The 22194-nt window shown below is 40.7% G+C and overlaps 1 protein-coding gene across 1 annotated transcript in view; it reads left to right on the top strand.

The window, feature by feature from the left end:
* PYGL (glycogen phosphorylase L) overlaps window positions 1-22194 on the top strand; it is a 43856-nt gene that overhangs the window by 17470 nt on the left and 4192 nt on the right. Inside the window, exons 5-17 of the mRNA XM_047862234.1 lie at window positions 2033-2164; window positions 5722-5833; window positions 6302-6384; window positions 9095-9238; window positions 9467-9559; window positions 10182-10328; window positions 10665-10828; window positions 11304-11418; window positions 11948-12049; window positions 12195-12342; window positions 12465-12523; window positions 12629-12770; window positions 14193-14400. Coding sequence (XP_047718190.1) covers window positions 2033-2164; window positions 5722-5833; window positions 6302-6384; window positions 9095-9238; window positions 9467-9559; window positions 10182-10328; window positions 10665-10828; window positions 11304-11418; window positions 11948-12049; window positions 12195-12342; window positions 12465-12523; window positions 12629-12770; window positions 14193-14400 — 1649 coding nt within the window. The remainder of the gene's footprint in view (window positions 1-2032; window positions 2165-5721; window positions 5834-6301; window positions 6385-9094; window positions 9239-9466; window positions 9560-10181; window positions 10329-10664; window positions 10829-11303; window positions 11419-11947; window positions 12050-12194; window positions 12343-12464; window positions 12524-12628; window positions 12771-14192; window positions 14401-22194) is intronic.

Genomic DNA, 22194 nt, shown 5'->3' with positions numbered 1-22194 from the left:
TGCAGAATTTTAGACCTCCTCCCAGACTGACTGAGAATCTGCATTTTAACAAGGTTTGATTAGCTGATTAGCTCAGACCTAGCTCCAGCCTTCCCTAGGCTTCACCCTACATGTAGTGCATCTTGCCTCTAGCGTCTCTCTCACGCCCAGATCTACTACCTACAGATGTTGTTTCTATGAGTCCCCTTTTGATTCACCATTATGCACGTACTTAGTATTAATGGGTAGCTTACTGGCTTTCTTGATATAAAGTCATAGTCAGTGTTTGACTAAATGAATGTGTATTTTCTTGTCTATCTGTTGACATCAGTGTTTTGCCTAATACCTGAAAAGATACTGTATTTCTTTTTCTCTACAGTGTGCCTGGGGTAGGCATTGAACTTGTATTTAGGTGAGAGTCATGAAACATCCAGCAGTCTGTCATAATTCATAAGCAAAATCTTCTTAAAATAAAGCTATATATTCTAAGAGGGGAAGGTGAGGAATCAAATAGGTAAAATATCAATATTTGGGGTAATCTCTTTGACGAGTACTTTACACTAAAATCCCTTACCCCTTCCTTTCTTGTGAAAACACAATTAAATTTTTTAATATATATATAGTATTTTAAAGGTTTCACTAATGATATCTTTACTTTAAAAATACATCCCCCCTCTCCAATGTGTTTTTTCTTGTTTGGGCATGTGTGTTGCAAACCAAAATTAATTTGATGTGCATACATACATGTCCATACATGATTTAAAATCATACAAATTATGATTTTAAAATTTTTTATAAAAAATGTGTTGTTATAAATTAACATAAACACATGGGGAAATGTTGAAATTGTCAAAAAATTCTTTACGTATTAGTAGATGTTATTTTCAAAATGAACCATAATTAATAGTTCATTATCAGATCATAATTATGAAAGGATTAAATTAAACAAAGACTACAGAATGTAATAGTGTCTTATACCTATATTGAAATAAGCTTTCTTAAGAGAATTTCTATTAGTAGTATTGTTTTTTTTTATTTTATTAATTGTATTTATTTTTGAGATCACGAGCAAGTGGCGGGGGGGAGGGGGGCAGAGAGCGAGAAGGAATCCCAAGCGGCCTCCTCAATGTCAGTGCAGAGCCCAGTGTGAGGCGTGAACTCACGAACCGTGAGATCATGACCTGCACCTAAATCAAGAGTCAGATGCTTAACCAACTGAGCCACCCAGGCTCATACTACTCTATGAGTAGTATTTCTTAACTGATTCTGGGTATTCTAGGCAAAAGAATCTTGACAGAAACCATCATCTAGGACCCATCAGGTCCAGGTATCCAGTTATAAACATTCCTGGATGGCCTCCCTCTATCCCTCAAGCTGGACAATTGTATTTACAGATATTAAGACACAGGCTCTGGAACCTGCAGACCTAAGGTCAAATCTCAGCTGTACCATTTACCATCTGTGTGACAGATGTTATAATTTTCTCCTCTTTAAAAAAGGAAACATAGGGGTGCCTGGGTGGCTCGTTTGGTTGGACGTCTGACTCAGATCATGATCTCTCTGTGGGTTTGAGTCCCGCATTTGGGCTGTGCTGACAGCTCAGAGCCTGCAGGTGCTTCAGATTCTGTGTCTCCCTCTCTCTCTGCCTCTCCCCTGCTCATGCTCTGTCTCTGTCTCTTAAAAATAAATAAATATAAAAATAAAAAAGGAAACATCATAGTTCCATCCTATAGAGTTATGCTATGAGGATTAAATGTTATGTATTAACAAGTATTATTGTTGTTAATTTAGGTAATGCATTATTGTAATGTATTACCTAAATTATTGTAATACATTAACAAAGGTGAATTGAGTTTGACAGTTCTTTCTTACGAAAAGTATTCTTGCATTGATTTAGTCAAAGATATTTTTGATTTGATCTAATTGAAGGTCCACATCTCCTGAAAAATAAATTATTTTTCAATTTTTTTAATGTTTACTTATTAAACATTAAATAAATGCCACCCAGGCATCCCTCCTGAAAAATAAATTCTAAGCCATGTCCTTTTTGCAGGTAGAAGAGGCAGATGATTGGCTCAGGCATGGAAACCCCTGGGAGAAAGCCCGTCCTGAATTCATGCTGCCTGTGCACTTCTATGGAAAAGTAGAGCACACCAAGACTGGCACCAAATGGATCGACACCCAGGTATTCAGAGTGTCCTCATGCTGAATATTTTGTACTGTATAGCACAGTGGATATATAGCATAAAGTATAATATGTATATGATACTGATATAGTACATTGTGTTTTGAATAATTGAAGAGTATATTTTTACAAATAAATCCATTACTTCTCTTATTGAACCCACTCATTTTGGAAACAAGGGAGCTGAGACCAAGAGAGAAGTGATTTCCTCAAGATCAAGTAACTTATCAGGGTCATTTTGCAATCAGCTTCATCAGAGATTAATTGATTCTGTAATCCTAGCATGCCTAGCTCTCCAGTTTTATAAAAAGTTTTTGATGCCAAGACTAAATAAATGTAAATGTCATTCCTCACCTCATTGCCATACATTTACTTGCTACTTCTCAGGGGTAAATATTTTAAAACTAAAGTATTTATTAGGGGTGCCCGGGTGTCTCAGTCAGTTAAAGCATCCGACTTTAGCTCCGGTCATGATCTCATGGTTTGTGGGTTCAAGCCCCATGTCAAGCTGTATGCTGACAGCTCAGAGCCTGGAGCCTGCTTTGAATTCTGTGTGCGTCTCTCTCTCTGCCCCTCCCCTGCTCACACTCTGTCTCCTCTCTCTCTCAAAATTAAATAAAACATTTAAAAAAAAAATTTTTAACTAAAGTATTTAGAGGAATGCTAACATTTATATGTTAAGAAAAATAATACAAAATTTTACAAATTGTTATTTTGTGCAAAATCACTTCTAGAAAAATAATGCTGGTGTCGATCCAAGCATACTTAATTCATGGATGGATATGGAGCATTACCATGTTGCTGACCAGTTCACTTCTCAGCACCCCCAGTGATGGTTCGTGCTTTGCTGTCTTCTTACTTCCTGATAAATCACCCCTATTACGAGACTGCATTGTCTAATCTTTGGAGGCTCCATTTGAGATATTTGCTTAATAAATATGGTCTCAGGCTGGGAACGATGTGTCACTAGCCATTCTTTAAAAGCTCAAAGGGAATGGTAAAGACCAAGTAGATATTTTTATTTAGCAAAACTGTGAATGAAGTTCAGTATTGTAATGCTAAATTCAGATGGTTTGTGGATTATTCTCCATGAATAAAAGCTTCATTTTATTTTAGAAGAACCAACACCCATTTTATAGTTGACTTTTTAAACTGATAATTTATTCTGCTAATCCATGTAGAGCTATTTGCAGTTCAGAAAAATAAGACTATTTAAAAATGATTTTTCTATCTGAGGATGAATTTCTTCAACATATGAAATAGATTAGAAACTAAAATAGGTCATTATAGTATAATGGTATAAGGGATAAACTAATACTATAATTTCAAGATAAGTTTCTCTTTTTCTAAATTTAGTTGAACAATAGAATACAATCTAAATTGCAGTTGGTTACACATGTGATCAGGAGAGCTGCAAACAAATCAATCATTAATATGCCCAAAGAATTCACACACATATTTGGTATTAAACTAGCAAGTATTTGGTATATGTTTTGGTGTCTAAAAACTTCCAGTGACGTCTGACCTGTTCAAAAGTATGTAGTGAACACAATCAATCCTGAAGCATTCTGTTTACACCAGGTCCCACTGTTGAGCTACCTTGTATTTACAGAGCACCTCTAAGAATTTTCATAATATATCCAGACATTCAATTAGAAAGAATATATTTTTCTGTGCCCACAAAGGCAAGGTTATGGGGCAGGTGTAATATAAGGTGAGTTGGCCCAAACTGTGCAGCACTTTATGGATTTATGGAAGCCATCACCCAAATCAGCCCCAGGTCTGTAGCTGGTGAGGTCAGAGAGCATGAGGACAGGCGTGGTATACACATGCTGTGGGCAGCTTCCAGGAAACTGAGCAATCCATTTCACATGTGTGTCAGCACTGGTCCTCTGGGAAGCAGACACCAGAGAGAATTAGAAGTACAAGTGACATATTGGGGCAATTGCTAATAGTGACAGAGAGGAGGGGGCAGTTGGACGAGGTGTGGCACCTGTGAAGAGAAAAGGGAAGAGAAGGAGGATCCTCGGGAAGAGCTCAGGTGGCTGTGTATTTTAGAGCAAGCAGCCAGGCTGGTGGGGCCTGAGATTAAAGATTGCTCTTGAGCCAAGTCCTAGCTCTCAAGCTCCGACATGATGGAAGCATCCCTAGGAAAGCACGGCCTCAGCGGCTCAAGCTCCCAGATGCCAAGTTCTGCCTAAAGTTCTCTGAAGAGATATCTGGGTGTAGTTCCACAGCTGCCTCAATTACACTTCAAGGATCAGAGGACAAATCCTGTTTCAACCCAGATTCACTCCCATTCTGTAAACAACTTTTCCTGATGGATCACAATGTACTTTAAAAATCCCCAGAGATCTGTCTTTCCTGGTAAAAGGTATTTAAAGGAGGGTGATTTATTACTTTGAGGTCCTGGTATTCATGGAAGCATGATTGAATATATGTGATTGATACAGACTATATGGCTTCATTCACTCATAACTCACATTAAAGAGCTTTGTGTTCCAGTTTCACCCCTACCATTGACTGTGACTGTGGGCAAGTCACTTCTCTCTCAGCCTCATTCCTGTCATGTCCAAAAAGAGTGTGTTGCACTAAGTGATCTCTAACACCCTTCAGTCCAGTCAGTCTGTCATTGCCTTTCTTTTTTTTTTTTAATATGAAATTAATTGTCAAATTGGTTTCCATACAACACCCAGTGCTCATCCCAACAGGTGCCCTCCTCAGTGCCCATCACCCACTTTTCCCTCCCACCCCCCATCAACCCTCAGTTTATTCTGTTTTTAAGAGTCTCTTATGGTTTGCCTCCCTCCCTCTCTAACTGTCATTGCCTTTCCTTAGAGCTTGACTGATGAGTTAGAATAGAAATGAGTCTTTTCCCACATAAATTTTAATTCATGTGAAACACAGTTACCTTCCTGTTCTTCTCAGTCTCAATGACTGCCACAAAGACTGAGCTACCAATTTTCCAAAGCTCACCTCTTAACACCCATCTCAGCTGATCATCAGCTGACTGGTCTCATCACCAAAAATAACTCTTCTTCATGCAACTTTGAAAAATCTAGCATAGTATTTTAAACGTCATCTATAATCTAGCTGCGTATGTTTCTGTTCTGTTAATTTTCACCATATTTGAAATAAGACTATTGAATTACCTACACTAAAATTGCCCTATTCCTGTTTTTAGTGAATACAGATTCACTTTGTCACTTTGCACATCATATTTTATTATTTTTAGAACAATGGCTTATTCTAAAACATGAAAGATCTGCATCCACATCAAGGCAAGGGACACAAAGGGAAGGCACTATTGGCATGATACGGGGGACCATCAGTCTAGATGGTTCCAGCCACCCAGATTGCTCCAGTGGGAGGAAGCTCCACATGGTCCCTAATAACTTACCCTCCAGTCCTAGGACCCCCATCTTGGTTTAGGCCCCTCACAGTCTGAGTTGGTGATGGAGCCAGGAACAGAATCCCAGTTGCTAACTTCCATCCATTGTTCAGCCAACGTCCCTACACATGGGAAACTGAGCAGCTGCTTTGGTTTAATCCCACAGGTGGTCCTGGCCCTGCCATATGACACCCCGGTGCCCGGCTATATGAACAATACCGTCAACACCATGCGCCTCTGGTCTGCTCGGGCGCCAAATGACTTTAACCTCAGAGACTGTGAGTACAGACTGGGCTCTCATGTCTGTGTGTGTATGTTTAATATTTTGATCACAGAAGCAACCAAATCAGCACCAACTCTAAAAGATGGCACAAAACAAAGATATTGGGGAGTGGGGCATAAATGGCTTCTGTATATGTGTGTGTATGCCTGTGTAGTCTTTCTGATTAATAGTATCAAATTGAGCTTGAGAGAACAGTCTTGAGTTTCTGATAGAACTCGTAAGTGGCTGAGCAGCCATTTTATGGAGCACATGCAAGGACATTTTTAAAGCAGTCCTTCTGTCTGGCCCTCTTAGACTCTCATGCAAATCACAGCAGGGAGATCTATGGAAATCCTTTTGAACTTTCAGGAATTGTAGAATCCCTACATCCACATGGCACGCAGCAAGCATCAGGTGAGGTCAAGGGGCTTCGATAACAGTGGCCGGCTTATCTGTTTATTCATTTTTCTAACCTTCCCCCCAGTTAACGTTGGAGACTACATTCAGGCTGTGCTGGACCGAAATCTGGCCGAGAACATCTCCCGAGTCCTCTATCCCAATGATAATGTGAGTGGTCAAGCTTGCTTTCCCGGTAGAAACAGAAGCAGCTTATTTCAGAAGTACCCCTTTATAGCCCATAAAGCACATCTTCAATACTGATTTTTTTTCTTCAGTGCACAGTAATCTCTGTCACCTCCTGAATTACTAGATTTCCCTTCCGCTCCCCGCCAAGTAAGGAAAACAAATTTGTACATTTCATGAAATCAGAATTGGTATTTTGCCCTTGACTAGTAACCTCATGACCAGTTGGGAGGTTATGTATGTGCATTTCAAAACCAAGCCTGGATATAAAAGATGAAGGGAACACTGGTGAAATACTGCTCCAGTTCCAAACAGAAATTTCTTCCACAGGGTCAGGAGACCCTGGAAGTTTCCTGCCTGGCCTCTTCCCCTTGCTGACAGGCTCGTCCCAGCCTTCTGCCCTCAGGCAAGGTGGGGTCTGGACCTGGGAGCAGACCCAGAAGCAAACATTTGTTTCTTATGCCACTAATTCATCCCTTGAAACTTTTTTTAATAGGTGATTATTCCTAATTTTACACTAAAAATAGCTAAAATTAAAAAAAAAAATCTTTTTTAAAAAACTTGGAACTGGATCACAGAAGACCACTATGGATTCTCAGTTGATTTAAATATACTTAGCTCTAACTTATATACGGGTGAAATTGTTTTCTTGAAGCTGTAATGATTACTCTTTTATAATAAGTCTCAGGAACAACCAAATTAGTACTGTGCTCTGAAAGGTGGCACAAAAGAAGGATTGGAAGACTGGGATATAAATGGTCCTTAAGACCAGGTGTCCACTTGGTGTTGAACTATAGTCTCTACAGAGGATTAAGTTTGCCATAGTATTTTCAGAAACTTTATAGTATACTTTTTCCTTTGAGAGAAACATTGTGACTTCAGTGCACGTCAGAAAAATCTCTGACCCAAAAGCAAAAAGTGGTCTTGCTTTGTGGTCAGTTAATATAAGAATCCTTCCAAGTACTACCTAGCTAAACCCAGCCTCCCGAATTATTTAACTGGAAGGGGCTTAAAATGCATCCTCCAGCTTCAGTAGGGGCCAAACCTAACTTTTCTTGGAAGTAATTATCTCTAGCAGTTCACAGAGTATACTAAGTTAGCATGGGATGCAAAGTTAACTAAATTCATTGAGTAAAAGGTAGCTCTCGGGGTCCTGCCTGTTTTTAAGTACAAGTTAATAAATCATTTTTATACTGTAATTACAAGAGCACACTCATTCTCTCTTCCCAACTTGGCCATAGCCCTCATCCAGACATTAGTCTCTCTTCCAGGAATCTTGCAACTGTCCTCCCTCTGCTAGCTAGATTTTTTTTCCCTTGCTTAAAGCTCTTTAAAGTCTTCTAATCACCTATAAGAAAAGTACAGAATCTTAGATATGCTCCCTAAGTTCCTCAATGATACAGTCATGAGGGGCTCCTGGGTGGCTCAGTCGGTTACGTGTCTGACTCTTGATCTCAGCTCAGGTCATGATCTCCTGGTTCAGGAGATTTAGCCCCACATCAGGCTCTGAGCTGACAGTGCAGAGATTTCTTGGGATTCTTTCTCACGTTCTCTGCACCTCTCTCTCTCTCTCTCTCTCTCTCTCTCTCTGTCTCAAAATAAAGAAATAACCTTTGAAAAAAATGACACGGTCTTGAGTTCTCTGACGCATCCTCCATGGTCTTGCCCTGGCCTGAGTGAGGTCTGACCATGCAGGACTATTTGCTCTGATCTTTCTCACCTCCAAGAGAAGGCTCTTGCAGCTTCTTTCCTCGCAGAATTAGTGTTGGCTGCCTGTGTTCTAAAATTTGATTGGGAGAAGAAAACTTAGAGTCTCAACAATTCAGCACATAAATTTTCACTTAACTCCCTTTCCCCCCATTTTCAGTACAGAGTGGTAACCCTACTTTTGACTGTACCTGCTTCCCTCCAGCCCAGAGAACCCTGTGTTTCCATCTCCAGAGAATGTCAGCTTCTGTCTGAGTTGGGGAAGGAGATTGCTCAGCTGAGGGAACTGGGGATGAAGTCTGAGGCCAGCTACTTCTTAGGCTTGCAACTAACCATTTGTTTTTCAATGTTTATTTATTTATTTTTGAGAGAAGGAGAGAGAGTGGAGGGAGGGGCAGAGATAGAGGGAGAGAGAATCCCAAGCAGGCTTCATGCTGTCGTTGCGGAACCTGACGTGGGATTGGATCTCACAAACCTGTGAGACCATGACCTGAGCCTAAATCAAGAGTTGGACACTTAACCAGCTGAGCCACCCAGGCACCCCCTCACAACTAACCTTTTACCACATCTTCACCCCCACTTCCAAATGCACCCAGTGCTGCCAAGTCCTGAGCCTTTAGAGGATTTGGCACATAAATTTAGCTGCTTTTTGGCTCTTCTCCTCTACCAGGTCAAAATTCAGCTTTCCTGGGTCTTCTGGCCCAATTACCACTCATCCATCTATTTTTCAGCTTCAAAAAGTTTGTTACTGTTGTCTTGTCTCCCATTCCTTTCATCCTTTATTTGTATGCCTTCTTTAAGCCCCTTTACTGTCATTTTAATAATGTTTCAGGAAAGAACAAAGTCTAATCCTTGACATTCAACCTGCCATCTTCCACCGTATGTCCTATGAGCTTTAGTCTTAAAGTCCTCTGGGCGGGAGATCCCTGTCATATTTTGGCCACGCCCACCGGGTGAGCTACTCTCACTCAGTCTCTCTGGCTTGAAGTTTTTTGAAGGAAAGGAGCTACGATTGAAGCAGGAGTACTTTGTGGTGGCTGCTACCTTGCAAGATGTCATCCGACGTTTCAAAGCCTCCAAGTTTGGCTCCACTGACAATGCCAAGACTACATTTGATGCCTTTCCAGACCAGGCAAGTATTTGGTCTGTGAACACAGACAGGGACAACTGAGGGCTCAGGACTTCCTATTAGATTTACAACCCTTTCTCTGCTAAAACATTTGAGTAAGTATGGTAGGCTTAAAGCACCCCACAAAAGGTGGGCATTTTGCTTGGTGCTTTGCACAGACATGCATGAGGATAAGGAAGCAGACACTAGGCCATCTGTCACCTTCACACCGATGCCTTTTTCCCCACACAGGTTGCCATCCAGCTGAATGACACACACCCCGCACTGGCCATCCCTGAGCTGATGAGGATTTTTGTGGATATTGAAAAATTGCCCTGGTCCAAGGTCTGGATAGTTTGGCTTCCTTTTCCCTCAATTAACTAGAATATCTGTGGTTCTGAGATTTTGTCAAAAGGTCCTTTTACGGTTTTTCAAAATAAGTTACTGTTGCTAACTCCCAGTGGTTAAAAATAAGTTTGCCCTGGTGCTAACACCTCTCTCTCCTTACTGCTTTACATGGAGTAAGGTTAAGAAATAAATACATTCCTAATGGGACACAGCTCAGTAGTTCAGACTTTTGTTGTGTTTACCCTTATTTCTGCATCTAAAATGATTCTAAATTAAACTCTGCAACCTCAGAACACAGCTAATTGAAAACATTACTTGTTTGTGTTCCTCAGATTTTGCTTATTTTATAAATAAAAGGCATGGTAGGATAGTAGAGAAACCTTATCAGTATATTGTCTTCAGTTTTATCAGTTTTGCAAATAACTGCTTCCCACCCCTCCCCCCCCTTACATATTCCCAGTCTCTGGACCATTCAGGAACCTGGTAGAATTGAGCGTGTCTTACTGTATAGATGAACTGTCCCGTTGCAGACTGGCGGGAGCTTAGGGAATGTCTGGTTTTGTGTGATGGGCCACCTTTCTTGCAGAGGAAAGCTGCTAAGCCCCCCCTTTTCCCGCAGGCATGGGAGATCACCCAGAAGACCTTCGCATACACCAACCACACGGTGCTTCCAGAGGCCCTGGAGCGCTGGCCTGTAGACCTGGTGGAAAAGTTGCTTCCACGACATTTGCAAATCATTTATGAGATAAATCAGAAGCATTTAGATGTAAGTCATTTTTAGAGATTCATAGCCCTTTTGAGAACGAGGTCTTGAGATGTTAAGGGTAGCTACAGTGTTCCCTCTTACTGAACTGGAGGCCCAAACATCTTTCGGTCATTAATACATAAAAAGTGTTCAATCTGGTGGGGCTTTGTTAAAAGCATCTTTTTGAAAAGACTAAAATGGAAGATGGCATCTCCCTAGGGATAACCCGACCCCTGTCTGTGGGAGTGAAGTTTTGTATTTGCTCCATCAAAGATTTTGTTTGGGAAGTGAACGACATTATCTCACTGTTGCTTTAAACCTGAGTGGCCAGCAAGGCCTTTCTCTTCCTTTGGCCAGAGAATTGCGGCCTTGTTTCCTAAAGATGTCGACCGTCTGAGAAGGATGTCTCTGATTGAAGAGGAAGGAGGCAAACGGATCAACATGGCCCACCTCTGCATTGTGGGCTCCCATGCTGTGAATGGCGTGGCCAAAATTCACTCAGACATCGTGAAGACCCAAGTGTGAGTGTCTATTCCTGTGGTGCTGGGTCTGAAGTTGCTCCGTCAGTGCACTGGTGCTAGTCGATGCAGGCTTGCATTTGGGGATAACAAAAGGCCCTATCAAAATGTGCAGAAGTATTTTCTTCTACACAAAGTAACATTCACTTAAAAAAGAAAAAATGCCTTCTTCTCTCAACCTTCCTAGTTCTAGATTTAGAAGAAAAAAAAAAAAAAAACCCCACACAACATTATTCTGCTGAAAAGTCTGGTCTATATGTCAGTGCCAGCCAGGAAATCATACGGAGGTGATTCGATGTGGAGTTTTTCTTGTAATTATTTGGAATTGCAAATGGATTTCTATTTCAAATAACAGCCTTAGCTGCTGCCAGCTCCTCCTTCCATCTTTTAATCTTGCGAAGCCTACACTTGGCTTCTTGAATGTAGCAGAAACACACTCTTGCAGCCAGATTCAGTGATGTGTCTCTTCTGTCTCCAGATTCAAGGACTTCAGCGAGCTAGAACCAGACAAGTTTCAGAATAAAACCAATGGGATCACTCCAAGGCGCTGGCTCTTACTCTGCAACCCGGGGCTTGCAGAGTTAATAGCAGAGGTAACCGGGAAGGGGTGCCCTTGCACTTTGTGAACCCAGTCTGCAGCAGGCGGCTACATCAGCCACCAGCATGTGACTTGTGCTGTCCCACAGGCTCTGTGCTTGACTTAATTTTCCACTGTAACCATCTTGAAGTTCTTGATTTGTAAAGGAAGGGCCTGCAAATTACATACCTGGCTGACTGTACTCCTATGACACAAAGATGAAAGATGGTTATGCTATTTAGTAAAAGAGAATAACAAAGGCCATATAAATAACTAGTAGAACCTGGGTTCCATGTTACCTTGTTTAGGTAGGTTTCCTGTTTTTAACACTTAACGCCACTAAAACTACATTTAAGATACTAGCAAAGTGTTCTTCCCACATGGCCTTGCCAGCCTCTTCTGTGAGTGTGGCCATTCTGCATACTATGTGGAAGGTCAGCCATCCTTGCTGTAGGCGAGCACAAGCACTCACCGGACTGACAGAAACTGCTCATGTGGGCTTGACTGCCATCCTGATTAATTAAATCACATCTTTAAACTGAAAGAAAATCGGGGAAGACTACGTGAAAGACTTGAGCCAGCTGACAAAGCTACATAGCTTCGTGGGTGATGACGTCTTTCTCCGAGAACTCTCCAACGTGAAGCAGGTGAGGCTTCCCAGTGTGGATTCTTTCCATGGCATTTGTTCTGCTCCAGTTTTTATTATGGTTTTTTATTGCTCCAGTTTCTAAAAACAGACAACCTGATGCTTCTAAGTCAAAAGGGCTCTGGCATCGTGCACTGTCTCCACAGGAGAACAAGCTGAAGTTTTCACAGTTCTTGGAGAAGGAGTACAAAGTGAAAATCAACCCATCCTCCATGTTTGATGTGCATGTGAAGAGGATCCACGAGTACAAGCGGCAACTCTTGAACTGCCTGCACGTGGTCACCATGTACAACCGTGAGTCAGCCCTGTGGCCACCACACCCCCTGGAAGTGGAAGTGACACTCTTGGCTGGCACAGGTCTCGCCTCCCTAGCCATCAACTGCCCTCCATTCCATCTGCTTCTCATTCTCTTTCAGGTATTAAAAAAGACCCTAAGAAGTTATTCGTGCCCAGAACAGTCATAATTGGTGGCAAAGTAAGTTGATTCTATTCACTGGGGATTTGGGGGCCCTGATCTCTTGCCATTTCTCCACTTGATCATGGCTGCATTCTGTCAGTGTGTTTGACATTCTTCTCCAAGGCTGCCCCAGGATATCACATGGCCAAAATGATCATAAAGCTGATCACTTCAGTGGCAGATGTGGTGAACAATGACCCTATGGTTGGAAGCAAGTTGAAAGTCATCTTCTTGGAGAACTACAGAGTATCTCTTGCTGAAAAAGGTAGTTTCTTCATCACAAATCATATGGGGCCAGGACAAATTCTAGAGAAAGATGGCATGATACGGAAAAATGAGGTAGCTGGGCACAGGAAGCCAGTAACTTAGGATACAAGAATAAGGGCCTAGGCTAAGAGCCTTTGAGGTGATCCAACTCACAACAAGATTGCTGTCCCTAGAGTCAGTATCACTGATTACATTTGCAAGTGCATTTTTCTGCCAGCTAGTCAGAGCTGGGTGCTGGAGGAAGTGACCCTGATGTTTTGGCAAAGTGTATACTGTGCTCTCCAAAGTAAAGGAAAGGTCTTCCATTCCCAGCTCCAGTTTTGCAATAGAACACCAGTTCCCCAGCCCCTGATAGTCCTCTGGTCACTTCATGGAATGAAGAAGGGCTGTCATTTGTGTACATGGCAACAAGGAATAAGGACAGACATCAGGCTGCAAAGCATGAGGCTTACCTGTGCTTAGATGGGCACTGATCACGCATGGAGTTCCCACGTGGGGAAAGTCAGGCTGGCAGAAAGCCAACATCCCTTTCTCTACCACTGGGACCTTTGCTTATTTGCATCATGTGCTCACAAAGCACCATCCACCTGCAAATGCCAACTGTGCATTCACCCAAGTCCCAAACTGAAAACAGACCTTTCTCTTTTTGAGGTATTTCTGGGTCCTCTGAAGTTGCTGTTTAACATTGTATGCATAAAGAGAAGAGAGCCAGGTTCCTAGAGATGCAAATGAAGATATAGCTAATCCACAAAGAAGCCTTCAAAGTAAAACAGAGAATTCGTCCTGACCTTTGAAGTCAAAGTGGTCGAAAGGGACCTTCTGGCAATGCTAATTTGTGTGTAAATTAGGCTGAAAGGTCAGAGGCTTGGTGTCTAGCCCCAGGCACACCACAGGTGCTCAGGGCTGAAAGAGGGAAGGAGGAGGTGAGAAGAGGAAGGAATGCAGACAATCCAATTTCCTCAGATTATAAAGGGAGAGTCAGAAGAGGCTGAAATTTCAAGTTCAATAAAGAAAAGTTTTAATATATTTTATAAAGTTATAAAGCAGAAGAAATAAAAATAAAACCATAACAAAAACTGGGAGGAAGAGAAGAGAGAAGAGAAATGTAATGTCAACTTTTATAGCAGAGAGCAAGTAGATACTCTTCAGAGTTCCCAGTCCAAGAAAGAGTAGTATAAGCATATAGTTATTTAGCACTGTGGTAATAACCACCCAGATAGCACATCAAAAATGGATAAAGGCAGTTGCCTGAGTCCAGGGGAAGAGTGAGATCCATCCTTCTGTATACCATAGGAATGTTTATTTTGATGTACATGTAGTACTTTAATGATCAAAACAGTCCAGCTAGATAAATGCTCAGATACAATACAAGCGGGTCTAGAGAGACAGAATCACTGATTTTAATACGCCTTGCTTGCAGTCATTCCAGCTACAGATCTGTCGGAGCAGATTTCCACCGCAGGCACTGAAGCCTCAGGGACAGGCAATATGAAATTCATGCTGAATGGGGCCCTGACCATCGGGACTATGGATGGGGCCAACGTGGAAATGGCAGAAGAAGCTGGGGAAGAGAACCTGTTCATCTTTGGCATGAGAGTAGATGATGTGGCTGCTTTGGACAAGAAAGGGTAAGAGAGCAGCTCCTTCTTACTGGGCGGGTGCCCTCCACCCCCAGGAGAGTGCCTGCCCACCCAGGTGTCCTGTTGATGTTGGGTCACATGAAATGTGGCCACAGAAAATCTCCCATGCATCAGGGGAGCCTCCTGGCCACAGGTTAGTTTTATTAAATATAGCAAGTGAACATGAAAGGAGCTAAGGCACAGGTACATGAGGTCCTTGCTATTAGTTATCAGCCACTGAAGATCTGGGCTTAGTGAGCTGTCATTTCTGCATCTATGATTTTGACTTTGATCAAAAGATGAGCCAGTTCCTAAAATTTTTGCCTATGATTTAAACCACTGAGTGCTCTTTTAAGATTTCAGGGAAATGGACTAAAATGTGGTAGAGGATAGGTATGGATATACAGAAGCACCCATGAATCATACTAGTTTCACTTAATATCTAGATACGTTTATTAATCTGAATTAAAACAAATAAGGAGCTCTGCCCAAAGAAATGATAGGGGTCCAAAAATTTGGAGGGTGTTGGATATACTCCCTGGCCCTTAAAAGTGAGTTTCCGCTAAAGAACAACAAATTTGGGGGATCTGTGGGTTCAAAAAGCAACTGGTCCTCTTAACACAATACTTGCTTAGAGCTGTAAAGTCCTTTTGAAATGAATCTTACTGTATTTTACCAGATTAGATTATATTTATTATTTACTATTTTTTGGGTCTCCAGTGATAAGGAACTAATCGGGGAAAATTTTCAAGATCTAGTCAAATATTATTTATACCCATGTTCAACTCCATAATGGCTTCTATAAGTGCTAATATTTCTGAGTGCATTTTTTACAGGTAATATAGTATCTAGTGTATCTTTTTTGTTATTGTTGTTTGTTTTTTAATTCCAGTATAGTTACCATACAGTGTTATATTAGTTTCAGGTGTACAGTATAGTGATTCAACAATTCCATACATCACCTGGTGATCATTAACGAGAAGTGTACTCTTAATCCTCTTCACCTATGTCACCCATCCCCCCACCTACCTCCCCTTTGGTAACAGCCAGTTTATTCTCTCTAGTTAAGAGTCTGCTTTCTGGTTTGTCTCTTTTTCTTTGTTCATTTGTTTTTTTCTTAAGTTTTACATATGAGTGGAATCATGGAATTTGTCTTTCCCTGAGTGACTTATTTCACTTATCATTATTCTCTAGATCCATCCATGTTGTAAATGGCAAGATTTCGTTCTTTTCATGGCTGCTTCCATAATTTGGCTATTTGTAAATCATTCTGCAATAAACAGAGGGGTGCATATATCCCTTTGAATTCCGGTTTTTGTATTCTTTGGGTAAATACCCAGTAGTAGAATTACTGGATCATATGGTAGTTCTATTTTTAATTTTTTTTTTTTTTAACGTTTATTTTTCAGAGGGAGAGACAGAGGCAGAATGTGAGCAGGGGAGGGCAGAGAGAGAGAGATAGAATCTGAAGCAGGATCCAGGCTCTGAGCTGTCAGCACAGAGCCCAACGTGGGGCTCGAACTCACGAACTGTGAGATCATGACCTGAGCCGAAGTTGCACACTCAACCAACTGAGCCACCTAAGCGCCCCTATTTTTAATTTTTTGAGGAAACACCATACTGTTTTCCACAGTGGCTATACCAGTTTGTGTTCCCACCAACAGTCCATAAGGGTTCCTTTTTCTTTACATCCTTGTCAACACTTGCTGTTTCTTACATTTTTGATTTTAGCCGTTCTGACAGGTGTGAAGTGATATCTCATTGTGGTTTTGATTTGCATTTCCGTGATGATGAGTGATGTTGAGCAACTTTTCATGGGTCTTTTGGCCACCTTTAATTGTCCATATTTAATTGGATTATTTGTCTTTTGGTGTTCAATTGTATAAGTCTTTATATATTTTGGATACTAACCCTTTCTCAGATACGTCATTTGTAAGTATCTTCTCACATCCACTAGGTTGTCTTTTAGTTTTGTTGATTATTTCCTTTGCTGTGCAGAAGCTTTGTATTTTGATGTAGTCCCAAAAGTTTGTTTTTGCTTTTTTCCCCCATGCCTCAGAAGAATGTTGCTATGGCCAGTGTCAGAGAAAGTACTACCTGTGCTCTCTTCTAGGATTTTATCAGTTTCAGGTCTCACATTTAGGTCCTTAATCTATTTTGAGTTTATTATTGTGTTCTGTATAAGAAAGTGGTTCATTTTCATTCTTTCATACGTAGCTGTCCAGTTTTCCCACCACCATGTATTGAAGAGACTTTTTCCCATTGCATATTCTTGCATCCTTTGTCAAGGATTAATTGGCCATATAATCGTGGGTTTATTTCTGGGCTCTCTATTCTGTTCCATTGGTCTATGTGTCTGTTTCTGTGCCAGGACTGTACTGTTTTGAATACTACAGCTATGTAGTACATCTTGAAATTTAGGATTGTGATACCTCAGTTTCGTTCTTCTTTTTCAAGAATGCTTTGGCTATTCAGAGTCTTTTCTGGTTTTGTACAAATTTTAGGATTATTGGGGCGCCTGGGTGGCTCAGTTGGTTAAGCGTCCGACTTTGGCTCAGGTCACGATCTCGCGGTATGTGAGTTCGAGCCCCGTGTCGGGCTCTGTGCTGACTGCTCAGAGCCTGGAGCTTGTTTCAGATTCTGTGCCTCCCTCTCTTTCTGACCCTCCCCCGTTCATGCTCTGTCTCTTGCTGTCGCAAAAATAAATAAACGTTAAAAAAAAAAAAAAAAAAAATTTTAAAACAAATTTTAGGATTATTGTTCTAGTTATATGAAAAATGCTGTTGATATTTTGATAAAGATTGATTAAATGTGTAGATGGCTTTGGGTAGTATGGACATTTTAATAATATTTGTTCTACCAATCCATGCCCATGGAATATCTTTTCAATGGCTTATGTCATCTTCGGTTTCTTTCATCAGTGTCTTATAGTTTTCAGAGTACAGGTCTTTCACCTCCTTGGTTAAGTTTATTCCTAGGTATTTTATTATTTTTGGTGCAATTGTAAATGGGATTGTTTTCCTTAATTTCTTGTTCTGCTGCTTCATTATTAGTATAAAAAATGCAAGATTAAGGGTGCCTGGGTGGCTCAGTCGGTTAAGTATCCGACTCTTGATTTCAACTCAGGTCATGATCTCATGATTTGTGGGATCGAGCCCCACATTGGGCTCTGTGCTGACAGAGCCTTCTCCTTCTCCCTCTGCCCTTCCCCTGCTCACACGCACACACACTCTGTCTCTCAAAATAAATAAACTTTAAAAAAATGTAAGATTTATGTATATTGATTTTTGTATCCTGTGATCTTACTGGATTTATTTATCAGTTCTAGTAGTTTTTTAGTGGAGTTTTTAGGGTTTTCTATATGTAATATCATGTCATCTGAATATAGTAAAAGTTTTGCTTCTTCCTTACCAATTTGGATGGCTTTTATTTCTTTTTTGTTGTCTGCTGTGGCTAGGACTTCCAGTACTGTGTTGAAGAAAAGTGGTGAGTGTCTTGTTTCTGACCTTAGGGGAAAAGCTCTCAGTTTTTCACCACTGAGTATGATGTTAGCTGTTGGTTTTTGTATAAGGTCTTTATTATGTTGAGGTATGTTCCCTCTAAATCTACTTTGTTGAGGGTTTTTATCACGAATGGATGGTACACTTTGTCAAATGCTTTCTCTGAATCTATTGGAATTACTCTGTGGAGTTCTTATCCTTTCTCTTGTTGATGTGATATATCCTGTTGGTTGATTTGTGAATATTGAACCATCTTTGCATCCCAGGAATAAATCCCACTTGATCGTGGTGACTGATTTTTTTTAGCATAATGTTGGATTTGTTTTGCTAATAACTTTATTGAGGATTTTTGCATCTATTATGTTCACTAGATATACTAGTTCTCCTGTGGTTCTCCTTTTTTTGTAATGTCTTCATCTGGTTTTCGTATTGGGGTAATGTTGACCTCATAGAATGAATTTGGAGGCTTTCCTTCATCTTCTATTTTTTTTGGAATAGTTTGAGAAGAATAGGTATTAACTCTTCATTAAATGTTTGGTACAATTCACCTGTAAAGCCATCTGGTCCCGGACTTTTGTTTGTTCGGAGTCTTTTGATTACTGAATCAATTTCATTGTGGGTAATCAGTCTGTTCAAATTTTCTATTTCTGTCTGATTCACTTTTGGGAATTTGTACGTTTCTAGGAATTTATCCATTTCTTCTAGGTTGTCCAACCTGTTGCCATATAATTTTTCATAATATTCTCTTATAATCTTTTGTATTTCTGTGGTATTGGTTGGTATTTCTTCTCTTTCATTTCATTTCTGATTTTATTTGAGTCATCTGTCTCTCTCTCTCTCTCTCTCTCTCTCTCTCTCTCTCTTTTTGATGAGTCTGGATAAAGGTTATCAATTTTGTTGATACTTTCAAAGCACGATTCCCTGGTTTCATTGATCTGTTCTGTTGGGTTATTTTAGTTTCTACATTATTTATTTCTGCTCTGATCTTTATTATGTCCTTCCTTCTAATAGTTTTGGGCTTTGCTTGCTCTTCTTTTTCTAGCTCCTTCAGATGTAAGGTTAGGTTGAGTCTTTGAAATTTTTCTTATTTTTTGATATAGGCCTGTATTGCTCTAAACTTCCCTTTTAGAATAGTTTTGCTGCATCCCAAAGATTTTAGATTACTGTATTTTCATTTTCATTTGCCTCCATGTATTTTTTATTCTCTTTGATTTCTTGGTTGACCCATTCATTGTTTAGTAGCATGTTATTTAATCTCCTTGTATTTGTGCTTTTCCAGATATTTTCCTGTGGCTCATTTCTAGTTTCAAAGCATTATGGTCAGAAAAGATGCATGGTATGACTTTAATCTTTTTAAATTTATTGAGACTTATTTTGTGGCCTAACATGTGATCTAGTCTACAGAATGTTCCATGTGCACTTGAAAAAATGTGTATTCTGCTGTTTTAGGAGGCAATGTTCTGAATATATCTGTTAGATCCATCTAGTCCAATGTGTCATTCAAAGCCATGGTTTCCTTGTTGATTTTCTGTTTGGATGCTCTATCCAGTGATTTAAGTGTGGTTTGAGAGTCTCCTACTATTATTGGATTACTGTTGTTTACTTCCTGTGTTTCTTAATAGTGACTTTATGTATTTGGGTATTCCCATGTTGGGTGCGTAAATCTTTACAATTGTTATATCTTCCTTGGATTGTTCCCTTTATGCTTATGTAGTATTTCTCTCTTTTTACAGACTTTGTTTTAAAGTCCATTTTGTCTGCTGTCAGTATTGCACCCTGCCTTTCTTTTCATTTCCATTTGCATGATAAATGTTCTTCCATCTCTTCACTTTCAATCTACATGTGTCTTTACATGTAAAGTACGTCTCTTGTAGGGAGCATTTAGATAGGTCTTACGTTTTTGTCCATTCCATCATCTTGTGTCTTTTGATTGGAACAGTCTGTTTACATTCAAAGTAATTATTGATAGGTATGTACTTATTGCCATTTTGTTTCTTGCTTTATGGTTGTTATTGTTTTTTTCAAGTTTATTTATTTTGAGAGAGAAAGCATGAGCAGGGGTAGGGCATAAAGGGGGGAGAGAGAGAGAATCCCAAGCAGACTCTGCACTGTCACCAGGGAGCCCAACATGGGGCTTGAACCCATGAACTATGAGATCACAACATGAGCTGAAACCAAGGGCCAGATGCTTACCAACTGAACCACCCAGGCGCCCCATGGTTGTTTTTATAGTTCTTCTCTGTTACTTTCTTCTCTTGTCCTCTTCTCTTGTGGTTTGTTGGCTTTCTTTAATGATATACTTGGGTTCCTTTTTCTTTATTTTTTGCATATCTATTACTGGTTTTTGATTTGTGGTTACCATTACGTTTGTATATAACATCTTACACGTGTAGCCATCTCTATTAAGTTCAGTCACTTAAGTTTGAACCCATTCTTTACTCTTTCCACTCCCCCCCTCCATTTTACGCATATGGTGTCATACTTTACATCCTTTCATTTTGTGGATCTTTTGACTGATTTTCATAGATATACTTTTTTTTACTGCGTTTGTGCTTCCTGCTTTTCTTACTCCTACTTATGGTCTTTCCTTTCCGCTCAAAGAATCCTTTTTAACATTACTTGTAGGGCTGGTTTAATGGTCATAAATTCCTTTAACCCCCTTTTGTTTGGGAAACTTTATCTCTCCTTCTATAATGAATGATAAAGTATTCTTGACTGTGTGTGTGTGTGTGTGTGTGTGTGTGTGTGTTTTTTCTTTAAGCACTTGAGTATATCATGCCACTCCCTTCTGTCCTGCAAAGTTGCTGCTGAAGAGTCAGCAGATAGCCCTATGGGGTTTCCTTTGTATGTAACTGTTTTCTTTTCTCTTGCTGCCATTAAAATTCTCTTTACTACTATTTTTTTGCCATTTTAATTACCATGTTTCTTGGTGTGGACCTCATTGGATTGATTTTGTTGGGTGCTCTCTGTGAATCCTGGATCTGGATTTCTGTTTCCTTGGCCAGATTCAGGAAGTTTTCAGCTATTTCGCCTTCAAATAAATTCTCTGTCCCATTTTCTTTCTCTTCACCTCCTGGGATCCCTATAATGTGAATGTTATTACACTTGATAGAGTCACTGAGTTCCCTAAATCTATTTTCTTTTTTTTTTCTCTCATCTGTTCTACAAGATGCTTCTCATTACTCTGTCCTCCAAGAAGTTAATCCCTTCTTCTGCTTCCTCTAGTCTACTGTTTATTCTATCTAATATGCTTTTAATTTCAGTTATTAAGTTCTTCATCTCTGGCTGTTTTTTTATGTTTTCTCTCTGTTAATGGTATCACTGAGGTCCTGCACTCTTCTCAACTCCCATGAGTATCTTAAGACCATTACTTTAGAACCTCTGTCAGGCATATTACTTATCTCCATTTTGCCTATGTCTCTTGCTGTGATTTTGTTCTGTTCTTTCATTAGGGACATATTCCTCTGTCCTTCGTTTTGTCTAACTTTCTGTGTCTGTTTCTAAGTATTAGGAAAGTCACTTACATCTCTCACTCTTGATAGTAGTGGCCTTGTGAAAAAGAGGTCCAATAGTGCCCTATAGTGCAGTGTCCCCTGTTCATCAGAACCTGGTACTTCAGGGGTATCTCCTGTGTGTATTGCATACACCCTTATGTTGTGGCTGAGCCACATTTTCCTCCAGTCCAGGTGTCTGCAAGGCTCTTTGCCTGTTGTGGGCAGGGTTTGGTCCCTGTGTCATTAGTGGGCCAGTCTGGGGCTGCCTTGAGCTCGAGTAGAGTCAGACCAGGCATTTTCCAGAGCTGTAGTTGCAGCTGCAGTGTACTCTCCCTCTGTTGTCCCCTGAGAAGCTTTCATTGATGGGTAGGGACTGCAGTCAGACCAGCTGTCTGCCCCCAGCCCTCTGCTGGGCCTGCAGTTGGATTGTTGTATGTGGTTCTCTTTCCCTCTCCCTGGGGCAAAAGTCACTTTGGAGTAGTGTTGACCCACTTGGGGGCTGCTTGCACACTTCCCTGCCTGTGGCACCACTTTGGATGGGCTCCAGCCAAGGGCATACTGTAGGGAGCAGGACCACAGGAGAACACGGGGGCAAGGTGGGCAGTGCCAGCAAGGTTTGCACAGGTCTGCTGTGGGAGGGGACCTGGAGCAGAAGACTGGCTGGTGAGATGTATCTGCAGGGGAACCTGGAAGCTGGGCACACTGTTAGCAAGTTAAGGAGCAAGTGTTGGCACAGCAGTTGTTCTTGTAGGTGTCCATGTGGCTAGGCTGGGGGACAGGAAAGGGAAATAGCACCTACCAACTTCTTT

This window comes from Prionailurus viverrinus, chromosome B3 (assembly GCF_022837055.1).
Source record: "Prionailurus viverrinus isolate Anna chromosome B3, UM_Priviv_1.0, whole genome shotgun sequence".
Taxonomy (NCBI): domain Eukaryota; kingdom Metazoa; phylum Chordata; class Mammalia; order Carnivora; family Felidae; genus Prionailurus; species Prionailurus viverrinus.
Note: the sequence above shows the minus strand (reverse complement) of the source record. Positions and strands in the feature narration are given on the sequence as shown.